The sequence below is a fragment of the Arachis hypogaea genome, chromosome 13 (assembly GCF_003086295.3).
Source record: "Arachis hypogaea cultivar Tifrunner chromosome 13, arahy.Tifrunner.gnm2.J5K5, whole genome shotgun sequence".
NCBI classification, from domain to species: domain Eukaryota; kingdom Viridiplantae; phylum Streptophyta; class Magnoliopsida; order Fabales; family Fabaceae; genus Arachis; species Arachis hypogaea.
The window spans coordinates 1,472,142-1,494,091 of NC_092048.1; the positions used below are offsets into that span (position 1 = coordinate 1,472,142).

The 21,950-nt window shown below is 30.2% G+C and overlaps 1 protein-coding gene and 1 long non-coding RNA gene across 2 annotated transcripts; one reads left to right on the top strand and one right to left on the bottom strand.

The window, feature by feature from the left end:
• The first annotated feature begins 13,005 nt into the window (after positions 1 to 13,005).
• LOC112736295 (pachytene checkpoint protein 2 homolog) lies at positions 13,006 to 18,018 on the top strand. Its single transcript, XM_025785684.3, has 14 exons — positions 13,006 to 13,236; positions 13,327 to 13,390; positions 13,508 to 13,614; positions 14,243 to 14,310; positions 14,563 to 14,666; positions 14,806 to 14,910; positions 15,471 to 15,560; positions 15,653 to 15,728; positions 15,878 to 15,947; positions 16,025 to 16,095; positions 16,291 to 16,381; positions 16,832 to 16,959; positions 17,106 to 17,234; positions 17,320 to 18,018. Exons 1-14 carry the CDS (start codon positions 13,080 to 13,082, stop codon positions 17,458 to 17,460), a joined length of 1,401 nt encoding a protein of 466 aa, XP_025641469.1. The 5' UTR covers positions 13,006 to 13,079; the 3' UTR covers positions 17,461 to 18,018.
• Positions 16,692 to 18,520, bottom strand: LOC112736296 (uncharacterized). The gene is made up of 2 exons (XR_003168743.3): positions 17,921 to 18,520; positions 16,692 to 17,839 (listed from the first exon to the last, which is right to left on the bottom strand). It is a non-coding gene; the product is annotated as an uncharacterized lncRNA (long non-coding RNA).
• Between the last annotated feature and the right edge of the window lie 3,430 nt (positions 18,521 to 21,950).

The window sequence follows — 21,950 nt, forward strand, 5'->3', positions numbered from 1 at the left end:
GGGAGGGGCAATTGTCCCCCTTTCCCACTAACGTTCTCCGCCATTGAGGAGAAGAAATGAAAAAAACATAGCAACAGCAACAACAATAAAAAAAATGACAAGAAGAAAAAATACATAAAGAAAAAAAAATGTATAATTTATGTACATCTTAAATGATTGATTTTTGTTAGATTTAGACTAATATAATTAAAATTGGTTGATAAAAATATTTGAATATACATAGCAAAACTCATAGTAAAAATAATCAAATTTATCGTAGATAAATAATTAATGAATTAAATACATAGGTAGAATACAAACACTTTAGTGAAACCAACGATCCACATGTATATATGTGTTCGTTAGAGTTTGGACGAAAGAGAAAGAGTAACAAATAAAAGCCTACCTAACATATCTAACATTTTCATGTTTTCATAAACTTACTTGATCGATCCTATTAAATTTTAAAGTATAGAAGGAGACATAAAATTGTTATATTTTTAATATTGTTCTCTTACACAATAACCTCTCTTATAGGTTGCGTAAATTTTACATTGATTTTTTTTATTAGTTTTATGTTGAATTATTTTATTTGATAAACGAAGATCAAATTATAAATCTTTTAATTATAAAAATTTTGATATCATATTATAAAACTGATCGAAAAAGATATATAAATTATTAATATGTTGTGAAAATTAGTAAAACTAATTTTAAAAAATAAATAAATAAATAATAACTAAATAAAATGACTAATTTTTAGTAAAAATGACTAAACCGAAGACAAATTACATATGTCACTAAATCTGTTAGTAAAAATCGATCGCTACGGTTATTTTGTGTTACTAAACAAATTAGATGCTTATAAAGAAAATGATAACTAAGATAGAATATATGACAAGTTTATGCTCTTTTCTTTTCTTCTTTTTGATTTAATAGTTTTTTTTATCATAATTATTAGAGGTGTATGACATTTCCCTTTCAGGAGATGTAATGTCATACTAGTAAAAAATTATTTATTTTTGTAATTAATTACACTTTTAGATTAATAAAAGTTTAAATTATTAACAAAAATAATCTCAAAAAATACCAACAACAGATAAATTGCAAAAAATTTAAAAATATGATTAGATATATATGTTCAAAAAGAACTTTAGAGTCGTTATAAGAATAATTAGAAAAATGAGATCTTTTAATATTTAAAATGTAGTGATTTTATAGTTAGTGATTTTTTTTATCATTTATGTTTTGAAGAATAACCTAAAACTTTCTAAAAAGAATGAAAAATTTATGTGTAGTGATAAAATTTTGTTCTAATTTTTTACATGCACCTTCTAACTAAATAATTATTCAAATATTTTTATAAAAAATTAGATCAAATGCATGAATTATTTATTAAATATAAAATTTATTTGTTACTTACAAAAAAAATAATATTTTTTAGTTATTTATTTTAATCATATTTTTAAATTTTTAAAAAATTTATTTGTCGTTTATATTTTTGAAAATTTTTTTTCTCAACAATATATATACACTTTTGGTTATCATCTTAATAGTTTATAATAATATATATTATTGCAAGGATACTGTTACGGCCTGGCCCAAGACTCGCGCGGGTCAGTCCGACCCGAGACCCCGCCGGCCCAATGGTGCGTCCTCCACCCAACCCGGACACGCGTCCCGTACGGCTCGCTCACAGCCGTGGGACAGCACCTTTGAGGACATGGGCCTGCCCATTCGAAGGGCCCACCACTGACATGTATATAAGGGGGAGACTGGCTCTCCCCCCAAGGTACGTCACATTCACACATCATTCCCTCTCCGCCTGCACATATTCTGACAAGGGCGTCGGAGTGTCTTTGCAGGTGGCACCCCCCTTTCCCATCAGAAGTACTCGGGACCTCGCTCACCCGGAACCAGGAAACCACGGCCAGACGAGCTCCTCCACCGTCCGAAGCATTGACCTCAGGATCCTAACCCGAACCGTCCGGTACCCGACCTACCGAACAGATACATACTAATAATAATAATAATAATATTCTAAATAAGATATTATTGCAGGATACATGCATATATGGAGGGAAACCAAAATCAATGAACGCCTACTTTAGAATTATTCTTCCGCGTTACATTATGCTATTTTTTTCATCAATTATTCACATCTCCATTTTATATGCATAGTTTTTCCAAAGGTAGAGAAATGGAATCAAAATTCCCTAATTATTAGCAAATATACTACATTATTATACATATTGAGAAAAGCAACGGAATTAGATTCAGTTCTTATCAATTTGAATTGGGGTAGAGAATATAAAGAAATTAATAAAAAAAAAAAAATTAAGCACATATGATATCCTCTATATATAGCCCTAAAAACCAACCTCAACATGCATCAATTATTTTTGTATCTTGTATTGTTCTGTTTTCATATTTTGTGAGTTTGTGATTTTTTAAAATATTGTATCCATGGCCAACTTGTTCCGATCCCACGAATACCCAAACACTTACCAAACTTACGAAAAAACCTATTACGAGGAGGATCGTGTTGTTGAAGGATCCTACGACCGCTTCAACAACCATCACCACCACCACCAGCAGCCAGAGGTTCGCGAGCGAGTCGAGGTGGTAGAATACGAGAGGATGCCTGAATATGGAACTCGCGAAGTGATTTATGAAGAGGTTGAAACTGATCGAGTGTACCCATCACACAGGAACAAGCATGGCCACCACTTTGGCCTCTAAGCTTGTTCAATTGCCACTAATTGCATGTGATTATGGTAATTTGCTAGGCAGGGTTACATAATCATCTTCATAATAATGTTACAAAAATATATTGGTGTGGTGTGTGCTTGTACTAATAATTCCTGCTTGGCTTGATCTTATGTTTAATTTTCATCTTATCAGTTATTAATAAAAGTTTGTTTTATTAATATTGCACTATATATTTTAATTATATACTTATATTGTATTTTATATAACAACCATGCATGATGCATGCCATCTTTTATTATTTGGTATATTTAAAGTTTATTTAATGGGAAATACTACGATAAAGATACTTAAAATGTCTTTTTTTAAGATGTTTGTTATTAACTAAAATTTAATACATATAATTGATTAAATCATATTATTTTTGTCAAAATTAGATCAGACAAATTGATTTGGTCAAAAAATCGATAAACCAAACCTTGAACCGATTTAAATTAATATTATTTTTTATAGAAAATGACTACAATAACCTTATTATAGAAAATGAATAAAATATTTTTACTATATATTTTTTTTAATTTTAAAAATCCTAAATTCTAAGGACACAAAAAAAAAGAAAAAGGGTTAGAATTTAGGATTCTTAATATATATATATATATATATATATATAAAAGAATATTTTAGTCATTTTTTTATAAAAAAAGATTAATTTATACCGGTTCAAGCTATAATTTATTGATTTTTTTGTCAAATCAATTTATCTAATCTAATTTTGATAAAAATAACATAGTTTAATCAATTATATGTATTGAATTTTAATTACTTAAAAATATCTTTAAAAAAAATTATTTTAAACATCTTTATCCAAGTGGCTCCCTTATTTAATTGGAAAGTGCTTTTAGAGGGACTTAGCATAACAAGGACACAATTAGAAAACATTAAACTATTAATACCCAATTGAAATTTTGATAAAATTAAAGTCCGTTAATAAGAAAACCAACAATTCACATAATTTGCTAATATATATCTGTATAGTATTCGAAATCATCCTAGCTACTAAATAAACAAAAAAAAAAAAAATCAATAATAAATTAATAACCGTACATTCAAATCTAAACATTGTACGCTTAAAATTTTAAATTCATATATCTAAAAAATATATATTAAAAATTATATTACACATTTAAAGTTTCTAAAATACCATTTTTCATATATTCATAAAATACTTTTACTACTTTTAAGAGAAGAGAGATTTCCAAAATATCATCGAGAAACAACTAACAAGCACCTAAAGAGAAAGATTCAGGCTTGGGTGATGGACTGATGGTGGTGGTGAGAAGTATTTAATAATTTTCAGTGGAATCTTCAGAAAGATTTTCGATATGTTCAATGGAGTAATAATTTTCGTCTTGTTTTGTCTCGTCAAAAATCCGTTATTTGGAGGTTAATCCATTTTATTTTGTTTATTGAAGCGGTTCTAAATTTTTATTTCATTTTGTTTAACAACGGATTAATGGACTAGTGGGCTAAGCTTGTAAATTCTCACTTTTTATAAAAAAAAATATTAAATCATTTAATATTAAAAAAATATATCATTTCATAAACATTTTGATAAATTTATAATTTATAAAGATATAAAAAAATTATAATTTTTAAATTAAAAAATACCAAAATTTTTATAATTTTAAATATTTAATAAATATAATAATCAACAAAATTTTTTAAAATAAAATAATGAAACTAATGTTATCTAAAGTAAAATAAATATTTTTAAAATATATAATTAAATATTGTCTAAATTAATAAATCAATCAAACATAATTTAAATTATAACTTAAAGTAAAACAAACAAACATTATAACTAAATACAAGCATAATAATAACGTTTCAAATTCAATTATCATCTTAAAGCTAAAAATCTGGTAGACAAGTCTGTCCGCTCCATTAAAATCTGCCAAAATTCATAGATTAGTCGATATGAATTAGGTAAACTTTTTTATTATTATGTTGATCTTAAATTTTTAGTCCAACTCTTTTTTTTTTTGCGAATTACGCAAATCGATCCAATAAATTTCGGCTCATTTACCATCCCTAAACATGACATAATCAATTGGAAAAGAATATGAGACTTAAAATAACAATGGGCAATAGAGAAATAGACTATATACATGGAATTAAAATGGAATTTGGCAAGGCTATGTAACAGAATGCTTAATTAACAGTAGTCTCTAATTGATCAACTAATTTCATTTATCCTATAGTTCTCTTATTTCACTACCAATTTATGACTTGTATTATTGACCGTCTAACATTTTTCTTTTGTAAATTCTTTTATTGCCTAACAAAAAAATAGACAATAATAAAAAGAGTTTATCAAAAGAAAAAAAAACTCAGGTTATTTATTCTTTATATGATGGGTATATTTTACTAATTAGTAATTATTATGGTCTGTGTGTGCGTTATATAAATATACTAGTCTCAAATATATAAACAATAATAATAACAACAAAATTTTATTTTATTAAATGAGATTAATTACATAAATTAAACAATATTATTATGTTCTATTATATATTATGTTTGCAGTTAAATAATTTACACATAGTTTTTTTTTTTTTACCTCCTTTTGTTATAATTTTTATTTTTGGGTTTTCCTCTATTTTTCGTCGCCTATCTATTTTATATAGGTATAGTATTTTAATTGAATACTCTGCCAATTTTCAAATATACACGTGCTATCATATAAAACTGTCAAATGTTGGCTAAAAAATATACAGTTGGCCTTTGGAACTTTGGGTTTTATTAATAAAAAAAATGAGGGCTTTTTTAATGAAAAAATAGCTTTCACATATCTGCATAAATTATATAAAACAATATAATATGTAAACACAAGTTTTACTTTTTCTTAAAGGGAAAAAAAAATAGAATACCTTCTGATTAAATTCAGTTTTCGATTTTTTAATTGATAAAATTGTGAAAGAATAAGAAAAAAAAAAGAAGAAGGATATTATACTTTATATTTTTTTATTGAATTAAATTATATTATAAAGGTAAAATAAATATATATAGAATATTGGTTTAAGAAAGATAAAAACAAATAAAAATAAGATAAGAACAACTATAGATAAGATAAGATAAAATAATAAAGACTAAAATTATAACTAAATTTATGTATTCTGTATGTTGGGCTAAATTTATGGACTACAAGACTTTTTTATTATTGCTATGAGTTAAGGTGAGAGAGTAGTTTAATACTAATGAGAAAGTTTAAGGGGCCAGCAGATTTTGTGGTTTTTAGCCATCAATTAGCCATTAATGATGTTTTTAATGGTGTGAGATTGCATCTAATGGTGTAGAATCATTCAATTTTCTTTTGATAATTAAATGCGGGCCAGAATTTAAGAAAAGTACTGACTTCTAGCACTCCTCAATACTAATTTCTTAATTATATAATATAACAAATTGTAAAAATGCATTTGGAACCAAATGCAACTAACCTTTATATATATTGAGAAATGCTACGGAATTAGGTTCAGTTCTTATCAATTTGGAGTGGAGAATATAATGAAAATAATTAAAAAAAAAATTAAGCACATATGAATATATGATCCTCCTCTATATATATATCCCCACATACCAATCTCAACATGCATCAATTATCTTGTATTCATAGTTTCTTTGTTGTGATTTGTGAAACAGAGTATCCAACATGTCTTTTACACCATATCAACTCTATGAATGCTCAAGGTCCGGAGGAAGATATGAAAGAACCCTTGAGGATGAGAACTGCGCCGTCGACACGGCCGAGGACGGCCTTTTCAGCTACCACCACCGTCGCCACCAGCCCCATACTCGCAAGCGAGTAGTCGAAGTGGTAGAGTACCAGAGGACACCGGAATATGGCACTCATGAAGTGATCTATAAAGGAGTTGAAACTGACCCAACTTGCCAACAACAAAGGATAGGGCATGGACATTTTGGCCACTAAAATTGTTCAATTATAACGGAATATTCACATGAAGACATCTTTATCTTAAAAAAAAAAATAATTTGGTAATTTGCTAGGCAGGAACTATAATAAATAATACAAATATATGTATTGGTGTGGTGTGTGCTTGTACTAATTAATAAATTCCTGCTTGCATTGGCTTGATCTTATATGTAATCATCTTATTAATAAAGCTTAATTTATTTGCAGTATACTACTTCTGATGAAGACAACTTTTTTTTTTAGAAGAAGGAAATTAAATCTGGATTTTTTTATTAACACATTATTTAATTATTAGGTGGGTTGTTTGACAAAAAGATAGTTCCTATAATATTATAGGAAGATAATATAGATTGCTTAATTCAAAAGTGGATACATCAAAAGTGATCAAACAAAACATATTTTTTAAAAAAATTTTTTTCACACATAACTTTTAAAATCAATGAGCAATTGATGTTTAATAAATTCATTCAAGTGATAATTTGACAGATTTATTTATCAAGTTATTTCTTACATCCTAATTTTAAAATTTGGTACATAAAATCGAAATATATTGCTTTTAAGATCTTGGATAATGTTACTAAGAGAGAGGGAGAGAGTAGACTATTTTTTTTATAAGGTTTTTATCCTATTAGAATTTTTTTATGAGATTTTTGAATGTGTCAATTTTCGTTATAAAGGATATTGTACTATTTTTTTCTTCATTAAATTATTTTTTATCAATTTTTTTTTTACTAAATTTTTAATGAGACATATCCCTAATCACATCCAATAAGAGGGGTGTTATATATAAAATAATTATTATACTGTGGATGTCATATTATTGAGCATTATCATACATAACAAAGTATATCAATTAATGAGACATAAATTTGCATAATATATTTTTACTAATCAATAAGTGGGTAAATAAATAATACCTTACTATTATTTATTTTAAAACTTTTATCTATAAATAGATTCTAAAGAGAAGATTTTAACATACATCAAATTTATAAATTTACATGATTATTCTAACTCTTATGTTATAGAAAATTTATTCTCATACATTACCAAGTATTATATTATAAGGATATCATCGAGATACAATTCTTCTATATTCTAATATATATATCTTTACCTTTATTTATCTATTTTTATAATATATTCTTATGTAATATTTATTTATTTAGTCAACAAACATATTTTTATATGTGCCAATGAGTTATAACTCAAATGACATAGTCTCTTCATACTCATTTAAGAGGTTGCGAGTTTAAGTTTTCTATTTTTGGTAAAATATATATATATATACACACGTAATATTCAAAGAATACGAATCATAGATTTTAAATACACAATTTTAAATTTAATAATTAAAAATAAAGTGTTGATTAAAAATATATAGTATTAATATTAATAAAAAAAATACTGCTATAGTGCTATATATCTAGCATTTCTCTTTATCGTATAATCATAGTGGAGAACAATGCTATTCCCATCTATTCATATTTAATGATTATGGTATATGCCTCATAATAATATAACAAACATTTAAAGGTGGAAATGGAATATAAACTCGGAGGAGGTAGGAAACTAATATTGTCCGTTCATATATTGACATTAACACCGGAAGCGAATTGGATTCATTTTCCATCAATTTCATCATGTGAAGAATAAATTAAGGGAAAATGCGAGGAGCCAATGGAATATTTATACAATATGTACAATAGAGGTTTAGGGAGTATTAGAGATATAATTATTAGTGTTACCTTTTGCTATCAGCTGAAGCTTTTGTGATGAGTGGTATCATGACATGGTATTAGAGCGCTAGATCCAAAAAGTCAAGAGTTCGATCCTTGGTGAACCCAAAATCAGTGGAATCCATTAATTAAAGCTAGTACACGTATATCATGGCCTATAGTATGTATATATAAAACCCCAAATACCAATCTCAATTTGTGTCTTGTGCTTGTGCCTTATTAGTAGTCCTTGAAATAATAAATTTTGTGATCATACCCTAAAAAATGTATAGATCAATGGACTACCACACTCACATCACCAATGTCCGAAGGAGCCCAAGCATCCTAAGTGATGTTCCTCGATACCCTAATGCACACCTTGCCTTCAAGAAAACCGTCTCCGAGGATGACGACGCGGTGGAAGGATCCTACGGCCGCCGCCACCACCACGACGACTTCCCCGAGACCCATGAGAGGGTTGATGTGGTAGAGAAAGTTGATGATCAATGCTACCCTGCTCCAAAGAGGGGATTTGAGTTGCAAAAGTGGAAGACCTTCAGGCCTTAAGCTTGTTAATTAACTTGTAATTATCATCATAATCTCATGTTGTTATTTTGCTAAGACAGTAGTGTGTGCTCGTACTAAATAAATTGCTGCTTAGCTATACTTATATCATGTTATCATCAACTTATCACAAATTAATTATTAATAAAACTTAACCGACTTAAATTGCTCGAGTAGTTAGTTTACTTGTCCACTTAAATAAATGTCTAAATTAAAATTTGAATCTTGTCTTATACATACAATAATTTATTAGTTAGTAATAAACCTAATTTAAATAATTATATCAAAACACACGCATTACAAACGCAAAATTTTCATGACCACTAATCCATGACAAGAATGATTATTCAAAAGGTCAATTTGATTGAAAATGTGCTGAGTTTTAGTATTTATTTTTCTTTAATAATAACAGAATAATTTAATTTTTAAATATTATTTAAAAAATCATTTAAATACATAAATTTGATTGAATAATTGTATAAAAATCTTTACATCAAAATTAAATTCACAAAAAAATATATAGCAAAATCTTTTATAAATTTAATTTTATGTAAAAGTTTTATTTAGAAAACCAAAAATATATTGTCATATAGTAAAAATAATTAATTTTTAAAGACATTACTTAAAAAATAACACTACAAGAAAAATACTGAATACCGTCCGATTTATTAGTGAAAAAATAAAAATAATCTGCCGATATAAATCTCGCCAATAAATGTTTACCGTCGGATTTTGTTATCCACCGATAACTTGCGACGAAATTAGTTTTTTAAACTACAAATATTTGATGCCAGTTATTGGCAGATTTCATTTTTTCCGACGATAATTTTGGCGTGAAACTGTTTTGTTCCCACATTATTACCATTGAATTTTTTCTCTAAAAAAATCTGACGGTATGTTTACCTTTTTTTAGATTTTTCTCATGAAATTAGTGGTCAAATTCTAAATTATTTATTTAAATTTATTTTTTGCATAATTAGTAGTCAAATTCTAAATAATATAAGTCAAATATGTTAAATTATCAAGTGTACAAATAAAATAAAAAGTCAAATAATAGAGAATATGATACAATCAAACAGTGTATAAAAAATCCTAGTCACCAAAAGTTGTCGTCGTCCCGTTGGTCCTGCTGCTAAGGCAGCGGCCTGGGCGGTGATGTCTGTGCCCCTCCATCAGCGTCGCTGCCACCAGTGTGCATCTGATCTTCGTTTGGCGCTATGTGTTGCTCCATCTGCTAAAGCCACCCCAGCTCCCCGCCTCCACTTCAGCCTGAGGTTATCTATGTCTGTCATGCATGAGAGGATCATCTGATACCTCTCGTCAGACTCCCGCAGCTGCTAAGCCTGTTGGTGAAGGCTCCGGGTGAGGAGCAGCACCTGCTCCCTCAAATCCACGTCGTCCTCGGGATCGACAAGTCGACTGGTGGTAGAGGTGGATGAATGTCTCAATATGGACGTGCGGAGGTTGTCGGCGAAGAACGATCCCAGCCCATACACACGATTCTTGTACGGCTCAGATGCGACATCGCGTCAATCCTGATCAGGATTGACAACTAGTGCAATGGAGTTGTTGCCGTCTTCTCCAATACACTGAGATTGTTGAGTTGCGGCTTCCAATCTCTGTGTGTAGGACTCGTGTGTAACATATTTTATGATTAGGGTTGCAGTTAATTTAAAAATAGTATATCACATGATGTTTACTCACATAATGATCCGCGACTCGTTGATTGGCAAATCTCTCCTTGTTCTTCTTCAACGTATGAGTATACTTGAAGATCTCCGTCATTGTCACCTCACGATCCAACGACTTATACTACATATTTTGAAACCACATGTTAAGTCAAGTAATAATGACATTATATTAATACTAAAGGAACTTAATAACAGAATGAAACAAGTTACTTACTAGCCTGGCTTTAGTCTTCATGAAAATCGCTGACCCACCGATATACTTTGACGACCTGGGCGATGCCCTGTTAGCTCTGTTGGTGAGACGGCAATGCTTGAACCCCTCCAAATGGACGTACAGTTCCTTCTTAATGTCTGGACGGAGCCAAATGGCGAGCTGGTCACGGTGCTCATGTACGTCCTTCAACATTTGCTGAAGCCGCCTAGCTATCCGATGGTCGAAAATCTTCCTGATCATGAGATCATGAGTCTTGTCTCATGTAAATTTCTCCTACGGAAAGAACACTTAGCACGAGTTAATTGAAATTAAATACTAATTAAACAAAATAGAAAGTATAAACTAACACTAAGGTTTGAATATGTTGAGTTCTTACCGTCCACTTCTAAAATCAGCGCTCTCTGGTCTCAACTGAGATCTTCTTGTAGCTTAGCGATGGGTGGCCGTACATCAGCTTGATGATATTAGTACACGCCTGTGTACATGCATTGTTATTTGGTGTAAACCTATCAATAAAAAACTTAAGATTAGTAGTTTACTAAAAAGTTATTCGAAGTAATCTATAAACTTCAATTATGTTTAGATTTTTTTATAAATTTCAGCACAGTTTTATCAATAACTAGAATGCACAAAAATCTACATTCATCAACAATTCACTTAAACAACAACATTTAGCAACAATCAACAAACAAGAATCAAGAATCAAGTAGCAACATCCATCGATAATAAAGAATTATCATTTAATTAAGATTAGTAGTTTCATCTATATGGCATTATCTGACTTAAGCAACAACATCCATCAGCAATCAAGAATTATCAAATACAATAAGCAATTCAAACCTACTAAACCAAATTGAACATATCTTAACAACCTAAATCCACTAAAACTAGAGAATTGTAACTAAATTAAACTGACTAACTAAATAGTTTGCATATAAAAGACTTAAAATAGTACTCACGCCGAAGTCCCATCAGGCCAAATTATCATCCGTACAATGAGAGATGGTAGAGGAGCATATGGCTGAGATCCGTGGGAGGATTCTGACATCGCGGTGTCTATCGCTAGAGACATCATCGTTGAGATAGTGCGCTGCTGAGCGGATGGAGGTGGTGGAGGAGTCCACTATGATGAAGCAGACAAACGACTTCCTGGTTGCAGGGTGGCGCAGTAGTAGGAGCTATGTAGTTGGAGTTAGGGACCATGATGAACGGTTAGTCCTGTGCACCCATTGCCTATGACGTCACAGGAATAGTCGGAATAGAGTGGGACGATTGAGAAGTCCCAGGAGTACCAGTAGAATCCATCCCTCTTTGAGCTATTTTTACAAAAATCAGCAACAATCAACAAATTATTAATCACAACTTCAAACTAATAGGTGTAATTAACAACTAATCTACCTAACATCCTATATTCTAATCTAATCAACATAAAAAATAATGGAGTTTGAATAATAAGAGCTGGAAAGGGGGTGCTACCTGGAGGGAGCAGCGGCGGTTCGACGGCATAGCGGCAGAAGCGGTGTTTCGTCGGGGAGACAAAGAACAATCGCCGAACGACGAGAAGAGGGTTGTCGGAGGGACTGCTGGAGAGAATATGGAGGGAGAGATGAGACGGTGTAGAGAGAGAGAGGGTTTGCAGTTCGAATTTAGAGTACGATTATTGTTGGATTTACTGACGGAAAAGTCCATCGGTAAATCTTCGCGTGTGACTAAAACGTAATGTTTTACTAATACAGGTAACTGTCGGATTTATTCCCCTGTAAATCCAAAAGTAAACATAGCGCCAACTTTTTACTTTTTTCCTCCATTTATTACCGTCGGCGTTACCGTCGAAAAAGAGAATCCTTCAATAAAATTTGTATCCGACGAATTTATTATCGAATCTGCCAGTAAAGTCGTCTCTACCTTGTAACGCTAAATTCGATGGTATTTAATATTTTTCTTGTAGTGTAATCAAAATTAAACTCATCTTTTATTATTTATTAGAGTTTAATTTTGATGCACAGTATATAACTTTTTTCTTTTGAATGAGCATTCGCGAAATCAATATAGGTGTAAAATTACTTGACACTAATTATTATATATTTTTCTTTAATAAAATATATTATTGGGAGGGTTTTCGTTTTCCCGCCCATTGCTTCAATTTCCAATTTCCTGAAACATTTGTTCCCAATTTCACGAACCTCACTTCTCATTCTTCACACAACACAACAATGGCTACTGCGACTTCTCCCACTGTTCCTATGGAAGAAGAAGATGACGTCACAGCCACAGCCACAGCCACAAACCAAAACCTTCAAACTCATCAAAACGGCGTCGTTCCTTCTTCTCCCATGCTTCCCGTTTCCGACGACAAAATCCTTCTCCCTGGTTCCTACTTCTTCCACTTTCCCTCTCATTCCTTCTCCTTGATTTTTCCTTATTCTCATTTTCTCACCATTTTCTTTCTTCGTCTTTCAGTTGAGGTCTGCTTGAAGCCTTCCAGCACTGCTTCTATCCGTGACGTTCGTTCCGCTATCGAAAGGCACACGCATTTCCCCCAATTCCCCTAATTATTTCTTTAATTGAGTTTCTTAAGCTTGAATTTGCTCTTGTTTTGAGTTTAATTCGGAGAAGATTACAACTTTTTTCTCGATTTCAGGATGCTTGAGAAGAGGAGTTTGAGCTATTGTGATGGCCCCATTCCTCTCCCCATGGACGAGCCCTTTCTCGCCGACAACGTCCACAGAATTTGTATTTGTGACACAGGTACTACCCTATTGTGTCTTGATTTGTTTATTTATTTTATTATTGTTATTAGGAGTTAGGACATCAAATTAGTTATTTATTTACTGTAATTGTTATTGTTGTTAACTTGTCATTAAGTGTATTAGCTACGGCAAGCTTAGATAATGTTAAATATAGTTAGCCTAGCAACTGTTTGATATTTTGTTCGACTAGCATTGGATTGGAAAGCTCTCAAATTGTTGATTGTTTTTGTGAGAGCTTTTCGACGAGGTGCCAATGCTGAGTTGCAATTTCAAAAATGGTATCAAATAAGTAATTTCAAAATATTAAACAGTTATAGTTTGCTATTCATAACCGTAGCTAATGGTTTGATTGCTATCATTTTGATGCTTCGTGTGTGAATTTTATTTTTGTTTTTGGTATTGTTGTCACTCTGAAATTCAGCAAACTTGGTTTCTCAGTGATTTGAGTGTTTTAGCATGACAAAAAGCTGGAATATTTTTGTATTCAAAGGACTAGAACATTGAAATTCGCCTCTTGTGCTTTTGAAGCTATCATTTCCTTTAGATTTGAGAGAGAGATCCATTTCTGCATCTCCAATTCTGATTTCTGATGCTGAAATCTTACTTTTCTTTTTTTTCCTTTGTAGATGAAGGGATGCACAATGATAATGTTCTTTTGTTCTGGCAAGTCAAGCCAGTTGTCCATGTCTTTCAGGTGAAACAGCTTGATTTCATTTAATATCAGTTGGTTGAATACGATATTCAATGAATAAGTGGTTTCATAACTTTGTCACTCAATCATCTAAGTTGTAAGCTATACAAATGTTTTGTTTCGTTCTACATCGACATCACATATTCCCTTAAATTTTACATGTTTCTATTTCTTTGGTCCAAAAATCTATTCCCTATGTATTTTCAGTTGAAGCAGAGCTCAACTTATAATATTGTCTAAATTTTGATTTGTCAGCTTAGCGAGGAAGGACCATGTGAGGATATAAGCTCTGATGGCCAGAGTTCCAACTTCAATGAATGGATTCTTCCTGCAAAAGAATTTGATGGCATGTGGGAAAGGTTGGTACTTGATAGCATTTTATGATTTTCTTCAACTAGTTCTATACTGTTGTTATTTTTATCTTTTGTAATTTTGACTAAATATCAATATCATAGTTCTAAACCAGTTTACCTGAACTACCAATCATTGATTTTGCAGTTTAATATTCGAATCTGGTCTAAAGCAAAGGTTGTTACGTTATGCAGCTAGTGCTTTGCTCTTTACTGAAAAAGGTGTTGATCCATTCCTTGTTTCATGGAATCGGTAAGCACTGAATATTTGTTTACTTAGGAATGCCTTGTTTGTTTGTATGGTCTTCAATTCTGAATGTAAATTTGCAACATACATACTTTGGTTTTGGGACATCTTTAAAACAACTCAGTAAATTTGTTAAGATTCGATAGAGTTCCTTTAAAAAAAAGCTTGCAGTTTGAGGGACTACGGCTAACTCTTGCAAACCCTGAAAGAGAAGGGGGGACTCAACAGACAAAGGAAGGAGGCCAAAAACTTGCTGATGGTGGAACTATACTTATTGTGTTCATTAGATTGTGAACTAAAAGCTAATAGCATAGAACTTGCACAAATAATATCATTTTGGATGTGTTTTAAGCTAATCATGTTTACTTTTATTTATTTGAATTTAATTCTACTAATGCAAGTAAAATTATTGGATAGATTCATAACCAATAATAATGAGTTCTATCTGGAAAAATAGAATTAAAGAAGAAAAAGAAACTATGAAGTTGATATATAAGTTTTTTTTTTTGAGACGACTGAATCATGAATATATCTTGACATTTTTGGATTCTTTTGGATATTTACAGCATAATTCTTCTACATGGACCCCCTGGGACTGGAAAGACTTCGTTGTGTAAAGCATTAGCTCAGAAATTATCGATTCGATTCAATTCAAGGTGCACTGACACTGTTAAAATTTTAATACAATAATTTTCCAATGAGACAAGTATAAATGAACAAAAACTCACCAGTTTATTGTTGTACTCAGATTCCCACAGTGCCAGCTTATTGAAGTGAATGCACATTCTTTATTCAGTAAATGGTTTTCTGAAAGTGGCAAGCTGGTATGCATGTACAACAGTTATTAGAAGTACCAATGCTTTGTAGTTGATGAATTTCCAATTTGTTATCACTTCAGAGGTTATTAATAGATGAACTGTTATTACGTTGTATTGTTTCACTGAATGCACAATTGTGTTTCCTTGTTGTTTAGGTTGCGAAACTTTTCCAAAAGATTCAAGAAATGGTAGAGGAAGAAAGCAATCTAGTATTTGTTTTGATTGGTGAGGCAGAACGAAATTTAACTTAATGCTGTATGCTTGTCATATATCCGCTTTGGTTTAAGTGTGTGGTCATGCAGATGAAGTCGAAAGCCTTGCTGCGGCCAGGAAAGCTGCTATATCCGGTTCAGAACCTTCAGATTCTATTCGGGTATACCAATCTCTCTGGTCCTTCCTGCAGGAATACCCCTCTTCCTCCCCACTATTCCTTTCTTTCTTTCTTTCTTTTTCTTTTAATAGTGTGTGAGAATGTTAAATATCATCTAAAAAAATGCAACTGAGAGATATTGGATTTTCTTGGGTATTTGCGTAATGTGTTACTAATCCTTCAATGTGAATATTTCAGGTTGTAAATGCATTACTAACTCAGATTGACAAGTTAAAATCATCTCCAAATGTGATAATTCTAACCACATCCAACATAACTGCTGCTATTGGTAAGCCTAAATCAAACTTCCATTCCTTCAATATTTTCTCCTAGTAAGCTATGTAAACCATCTCCCATAAATGAGAAAGGTCGGATCTGTTTTTCTTGTCATAATATGTCGGTATACTATACAAAAGAATCAAGTGAAGTTGTAGCTTGCTAATTTGGGAATTTACTGACTTCGTTTTATCATGAATGCATAGTGGATGATGGAAGCAATTTTTTTAGGAAATAAGTAGTAGCACTTGTATGAAATAAGCTTGAACTTCTATTGGCAGAATTATTGAGGCACTATACCAAATTAACATCACAAAACACCATAGCAAAAACCTTTTTGTGGACATCATTCCAATTCTGTTGCTAAAATAGTTCCATAGCATACACTCAATAAATTTCCATTAGAGACACATAATTTCCCCTTCACATATTTTGTATCACTGATTTATCTATTTTATTTCAGATATTGCTTTTGTCGACCGAGCTGATATTAAAGCATATATTGGTCCCCCGACACTTCAAGCTCGATATGAAATATTAAGGTCTTGCTTGCAGGAATTGATGCGTACGGGGATCTTAACTAGTTTACAGGTGCAGAAAATTCTCAGTCATATCCAAGAAACTTTGTTCTGGAACGAATGAAAGGCATTAATGTTGTGATCTTTGTTCTGGTTTGGGCATTGTGGCATATCTGTCTATGGATATCTGTCTATGGCTAACCATGCTAAATTGTTTAGGGTTGTGATAACACCACACTTCCAAGTTATGCCAGTGCAAAGGATAGGTCGAGTGCACCGGATTTTCATGAGGTTACTGCATCCATGCAACTATGCAACCAACTTCTTGAAACTGCCAAGGCCTGTGAGGTAGAACCAACTCCTAAGGGATCTTGAATTTAAATCTTTTCTGGTTGATCTTTACTCTTAACTAATTAGATTGGTTTGTCCACAGGGAATGAGTGGGAGGTCCTTGAGAAAGCTTCCATTTTTGGCACATGCTGCCCTTGCCAATCCTTTCCATTGCAACCCTATTAAGTTCTTATGTACAATGATTGAAACGGCAAAGAGGGAGCGTTCTGAGCTTCCTGACTAAAACAACTTAGATTTTCACCCGTACAAAAAAATATATCAATCAAGAATTCAACTTCTGCAAGTTAATGCGGCAAGTGTCGATGCAGCAGTAATGTTTATTTATTATATGCAATATCAGGATCTAGCTGACCTAAATGGTTGATCCCACTGAAATTAAGCTAGCAGAAAAGATGCATTGACCATAGTAAATCGTAGATGAGATTTTAGGCTCAAACATAGGAACAATGTTATATATAAACCTGAGACTTCAACCGTACCACCATGGCCTGTGTAAATGATTCTGTCTATGATGTGAAGAAACTGAGGATGGTGCAGTCTTTAAAGGGTGAGAAATTCTTTCTCATGTTATGTACTACTTTTCATTGTCTTGCATTTGAAGGCTACATAAGAACCAAAATTTATTTTAAAGTCTGAAAACTAGGGAAGCAATTAACTTTAGAGATATTAGTTATTCAACATACCCATTTTACCATCACAACTCTGTTATGGTAGTTTCTCTAGACAACTCTATTGAATTTGAATCCATTCTTAATTGTGTGCTGTATTGCTGACAGTAAAACTGTGGTCTGTGCCTCTGGATAAAGTAGCAATTCTCCCCCCCAGCCCCAATAGTTGTGACATCTTTCCTTAGACTGTGCAAAGGTCTGTGAACAATAACTTCATGGTGGTTCTTATCATCAAGAAGTTAGTGAGTTAACTATAGTAATAACTTCCCCCACAACCATAAGATTAGAAATAAAAAAAGAAATAATTAATAAATATTCTGAAACATTAAAACAATCTTTCACTTGCTTCTTTTATTGTTTATTTTTTATCTTTTATAAGCACATAACAAAGACAGACATATGAGAACCTGTTGCTGACATGTACAACGAAGATGTATCTGCATATTCAAAGTGTTGGGGAATGAATGAACAGATTATGGATGGTGCTCTGAAGTTGGTAGGATTATGGGAGGTAGAAGGGTAGGTAGGTTCTTGGAGGAATGTGAGTGGAGAAGGTAGGAATAACAATATTATTATTATTTGATAATTTTTAGAATTTCTTCCTCATATTATCTTAGAAAGGAGATTATTTTTTTTCTAACATAATTCACGTAAAAAGTTATAATGTAATCTCTACCACTGTATCAACCCTCCTATTGGTTGTGCATCTTTGGTTCGATCATGCTGAATTAAAATTGTGAGACTAAAGATTAGATACAATTAGACACATGATTATTAAAATAGATACCATTTTTGCGCAAAAATAAAATAGAAAAGGGTATTAAAACTTTTTATCATCATTATTTTTACAGCTAGCCTCGCCTATTCTCTTTTCGATTTTGTTTTCTTGGCACAGTTGCATTCTATTTTTTTCACCGTATTTTCTCTATGGGGGAGAGATGTGACGATTCATATATAATAATACAACTATGTTAGAAATACCCGCTGAAAAAAAAAGAGAAAAAGGTAATATTAACAACTAATCACTTCGGTTTGGAAAAAGTTTGATTTTCAAGAGTTATAAAACACATAAATATAATAAAAGTAAGAATAAATATAAATATTAATTAATATATAAATTATATCAGAGTTTTTATACTAGATTAAAATTGAATAGACTTAATTATTGACACTAAAATTAACTCTGTATGTGAAGAATGGCCTTCACTTATAAATATTTTAGAGATATTATGATTATCTTTGAAAAAGAAAATATTATATGTTTTTGCAAGTATACAAATCATTCAATTTTTTTATGTACTTTTTAAATATTTAAAAAACATTGAAGTAATTTACAGAATGTGAAGCAGTGAAGCACACATATTATTTGTTATGTACTTGGTTAGTGACCCCATGGCTAATTGGCTATATTGTCTTGATCGATTTGGAATTGAAGTAGCCAGAATAAGATTTTTCTTTCACGCCAAGTTTCCATTGAAAACGACACACCCCACCCAATTTATATAGATTTTGTATAGCTACTCAGATTAGATAAGATTTATTTTAAATTTGATTTATATAATACATTACTTATCTTAAAAGTTTAAATTATAAATATAAAAATAAAAACAATTATATATTTAACCGTCATGTAAGTAAAAATATGTGGCCAGCAATAGTTGAGAGATGAGTTAGCTTTATCTGAGCACTACTATATGTATGTATATCTATGTTGTGCAATAATTCATAATAAAAGAATAAAACATCAACTCTACTATGAGTTAAAAGGATATACTGTTCTATGGGTCATCATGTTCCTTCTCCTATCCATGAATAATAAATTAAAGGTGTATGTTTATATGATTATTACTTTTGGGGTTATATATAACATTTCGCTACTCATACAAAAATATTTTTATTTAAAAATAATAGTTAAAATATAAATATATATTATATTAAATAATTTAATCAAACGTATTAAATTATTTAATAATTTTAATTATTATTTTTATATAAAGATATTTCGTATGAATAATTACTTATAACTTTAGTATCGATAATATTAAGGAGACAAAAAAAAATTAAAATTTATTTTATTTAATATTTATTAATTATTATAATAATTAATAAATTTATCTTATTTTAGCATATTAGTAGCATTCATTCCTTTTTTTTTTATAAGTTACACTCACCACCTTTACTAAGGTTTTGAACCCCATTTTCAAACCAATAATATTTGGTTATCAATTCGGATAAATATGGATCAAAAGAAAAGAAGAAAATAAAGCATATATATGAATTTTAATTGTATTTAAGAGTTTATATTTATTAAACAGATAAGTGAATTAACTGTTCAACTAACTTAATGTTTAGACCATAGCTAATTCATAAATTTATATGCATAGGTAGTTGGAAATGTGTTAATTACATATTGGGTAGACCAAAATTTTACTGCATTGAAATTTTGATTCTTGTTTCTGCTGAAAGTATTGAAACGTACATTACTAGCATTGCTTTTTAGTACGAAAACATATTCTTCTACATGGCATGAAGAGTGTTACAACATGCAATGTTCCAAAAAATAAAGTAACTTCTTATTATTATGCAAGTTAAAAATTATACGTCTATTTAATTAGGTAATCTCATATAAATAAAAATAATAATTGTATATTTATATTGTTATTGTATTAAAATTAAATTCATAAAATAAATAATTTTTTTATTTAATTATTCTATTAATTCTTATAGTTTTACGAAATTTTTAATTAGGTTCGTATATTTTTTTTAATTAAGTCTCTATATTACTTTTAATTTTATAATTAGGTTATTTTCATATCAAAAACGTTAAAATTAACAAAATATTTTTTCTAAAATAAATACAGTCAAAGATCTTCTTAAGTTTTTTAATTATAAATATTTTTAATTTGTGAAAAAATTCAGTTAAATGACCTAATTATAAAATTACAAGCAATTTAAAGATCCAATTAATTTTTTTTTATAAAAATTTAATTATAAATTTAATAAAATTATAAAGACTAACAGAATAATTAAATAATTTAATTTTTTTTGAATAAAAAGTATTTCATGAAATTAATTAAGCATCTCACTTACGGTTATTAATGTAAAGTTGTGAAAGTAAAGTAAAGTTTTAATCAAATATTATCTAATAGTCTAAAACATCAATCCCAAGAATACTTAAAGAACATCTATGAAGCCCTTTTTTTAATCTTAAAACATGGCATCTTATGTTATTAAGCCATGGTTGCTTATTATTATTAGACCAAAGTACTCATTATGCCACATGATCAAGATCCATTTTTGATCGAGATTCCGCTTCCGAGTAATATATAATAATACTCCAACTTAACATGTTCTATAAATATTTTTTAAATTTATTTATTATTTTAAAAAAATTCCTTTGTCATTAGGATCATAATAAGTCAATCAATTATTTTAAATTATAAAAATTAATATTCGAAGTGGTCCCTAAATTTGTAATCGAACTTCAAAGTCGTCTCTAAACTTTCATTAGCTCCAATATTATTCTTGAATTGAACAAAAGTGACTCACAGACGTCCTTAAAGTATTTTTTAAAAAATATTTTTTAATGTACAAAAAGACATTACGGTAAATAAATAACGGCTATATGACATGATTGTTATTTTTATTTAATTCAATTTAGTCCCTGAAATAGTTTATAACCCTAATTCTCAATTTGAGTTTCAGATAGTTGTACCTACTATTAGAAGTCACTCTTTTTTTTTTTCTCTGTTCTCCTTTTTTTTTCTGTCATTGTTAAGCGTAGTTTAAATGGGTCATAATAAGTAAGTAGAGACAACAACTTTATTAATAGCTCCAATAATCGACGATTCAAAAGAAACTGTGGAAAAAGAACCACCAAAAATAAAGTTAATTATACTTGCAAATCCCAAATTAAATTATAATGACAAAAAATAATTAGCAAATACAACAAATATAATTTACCTTGTAGCAACGAGCGACTAATAAAACCATAATAAAAAACTGCTAAATTCAATTAATAACTATTTGTAAAAAATACATGCAT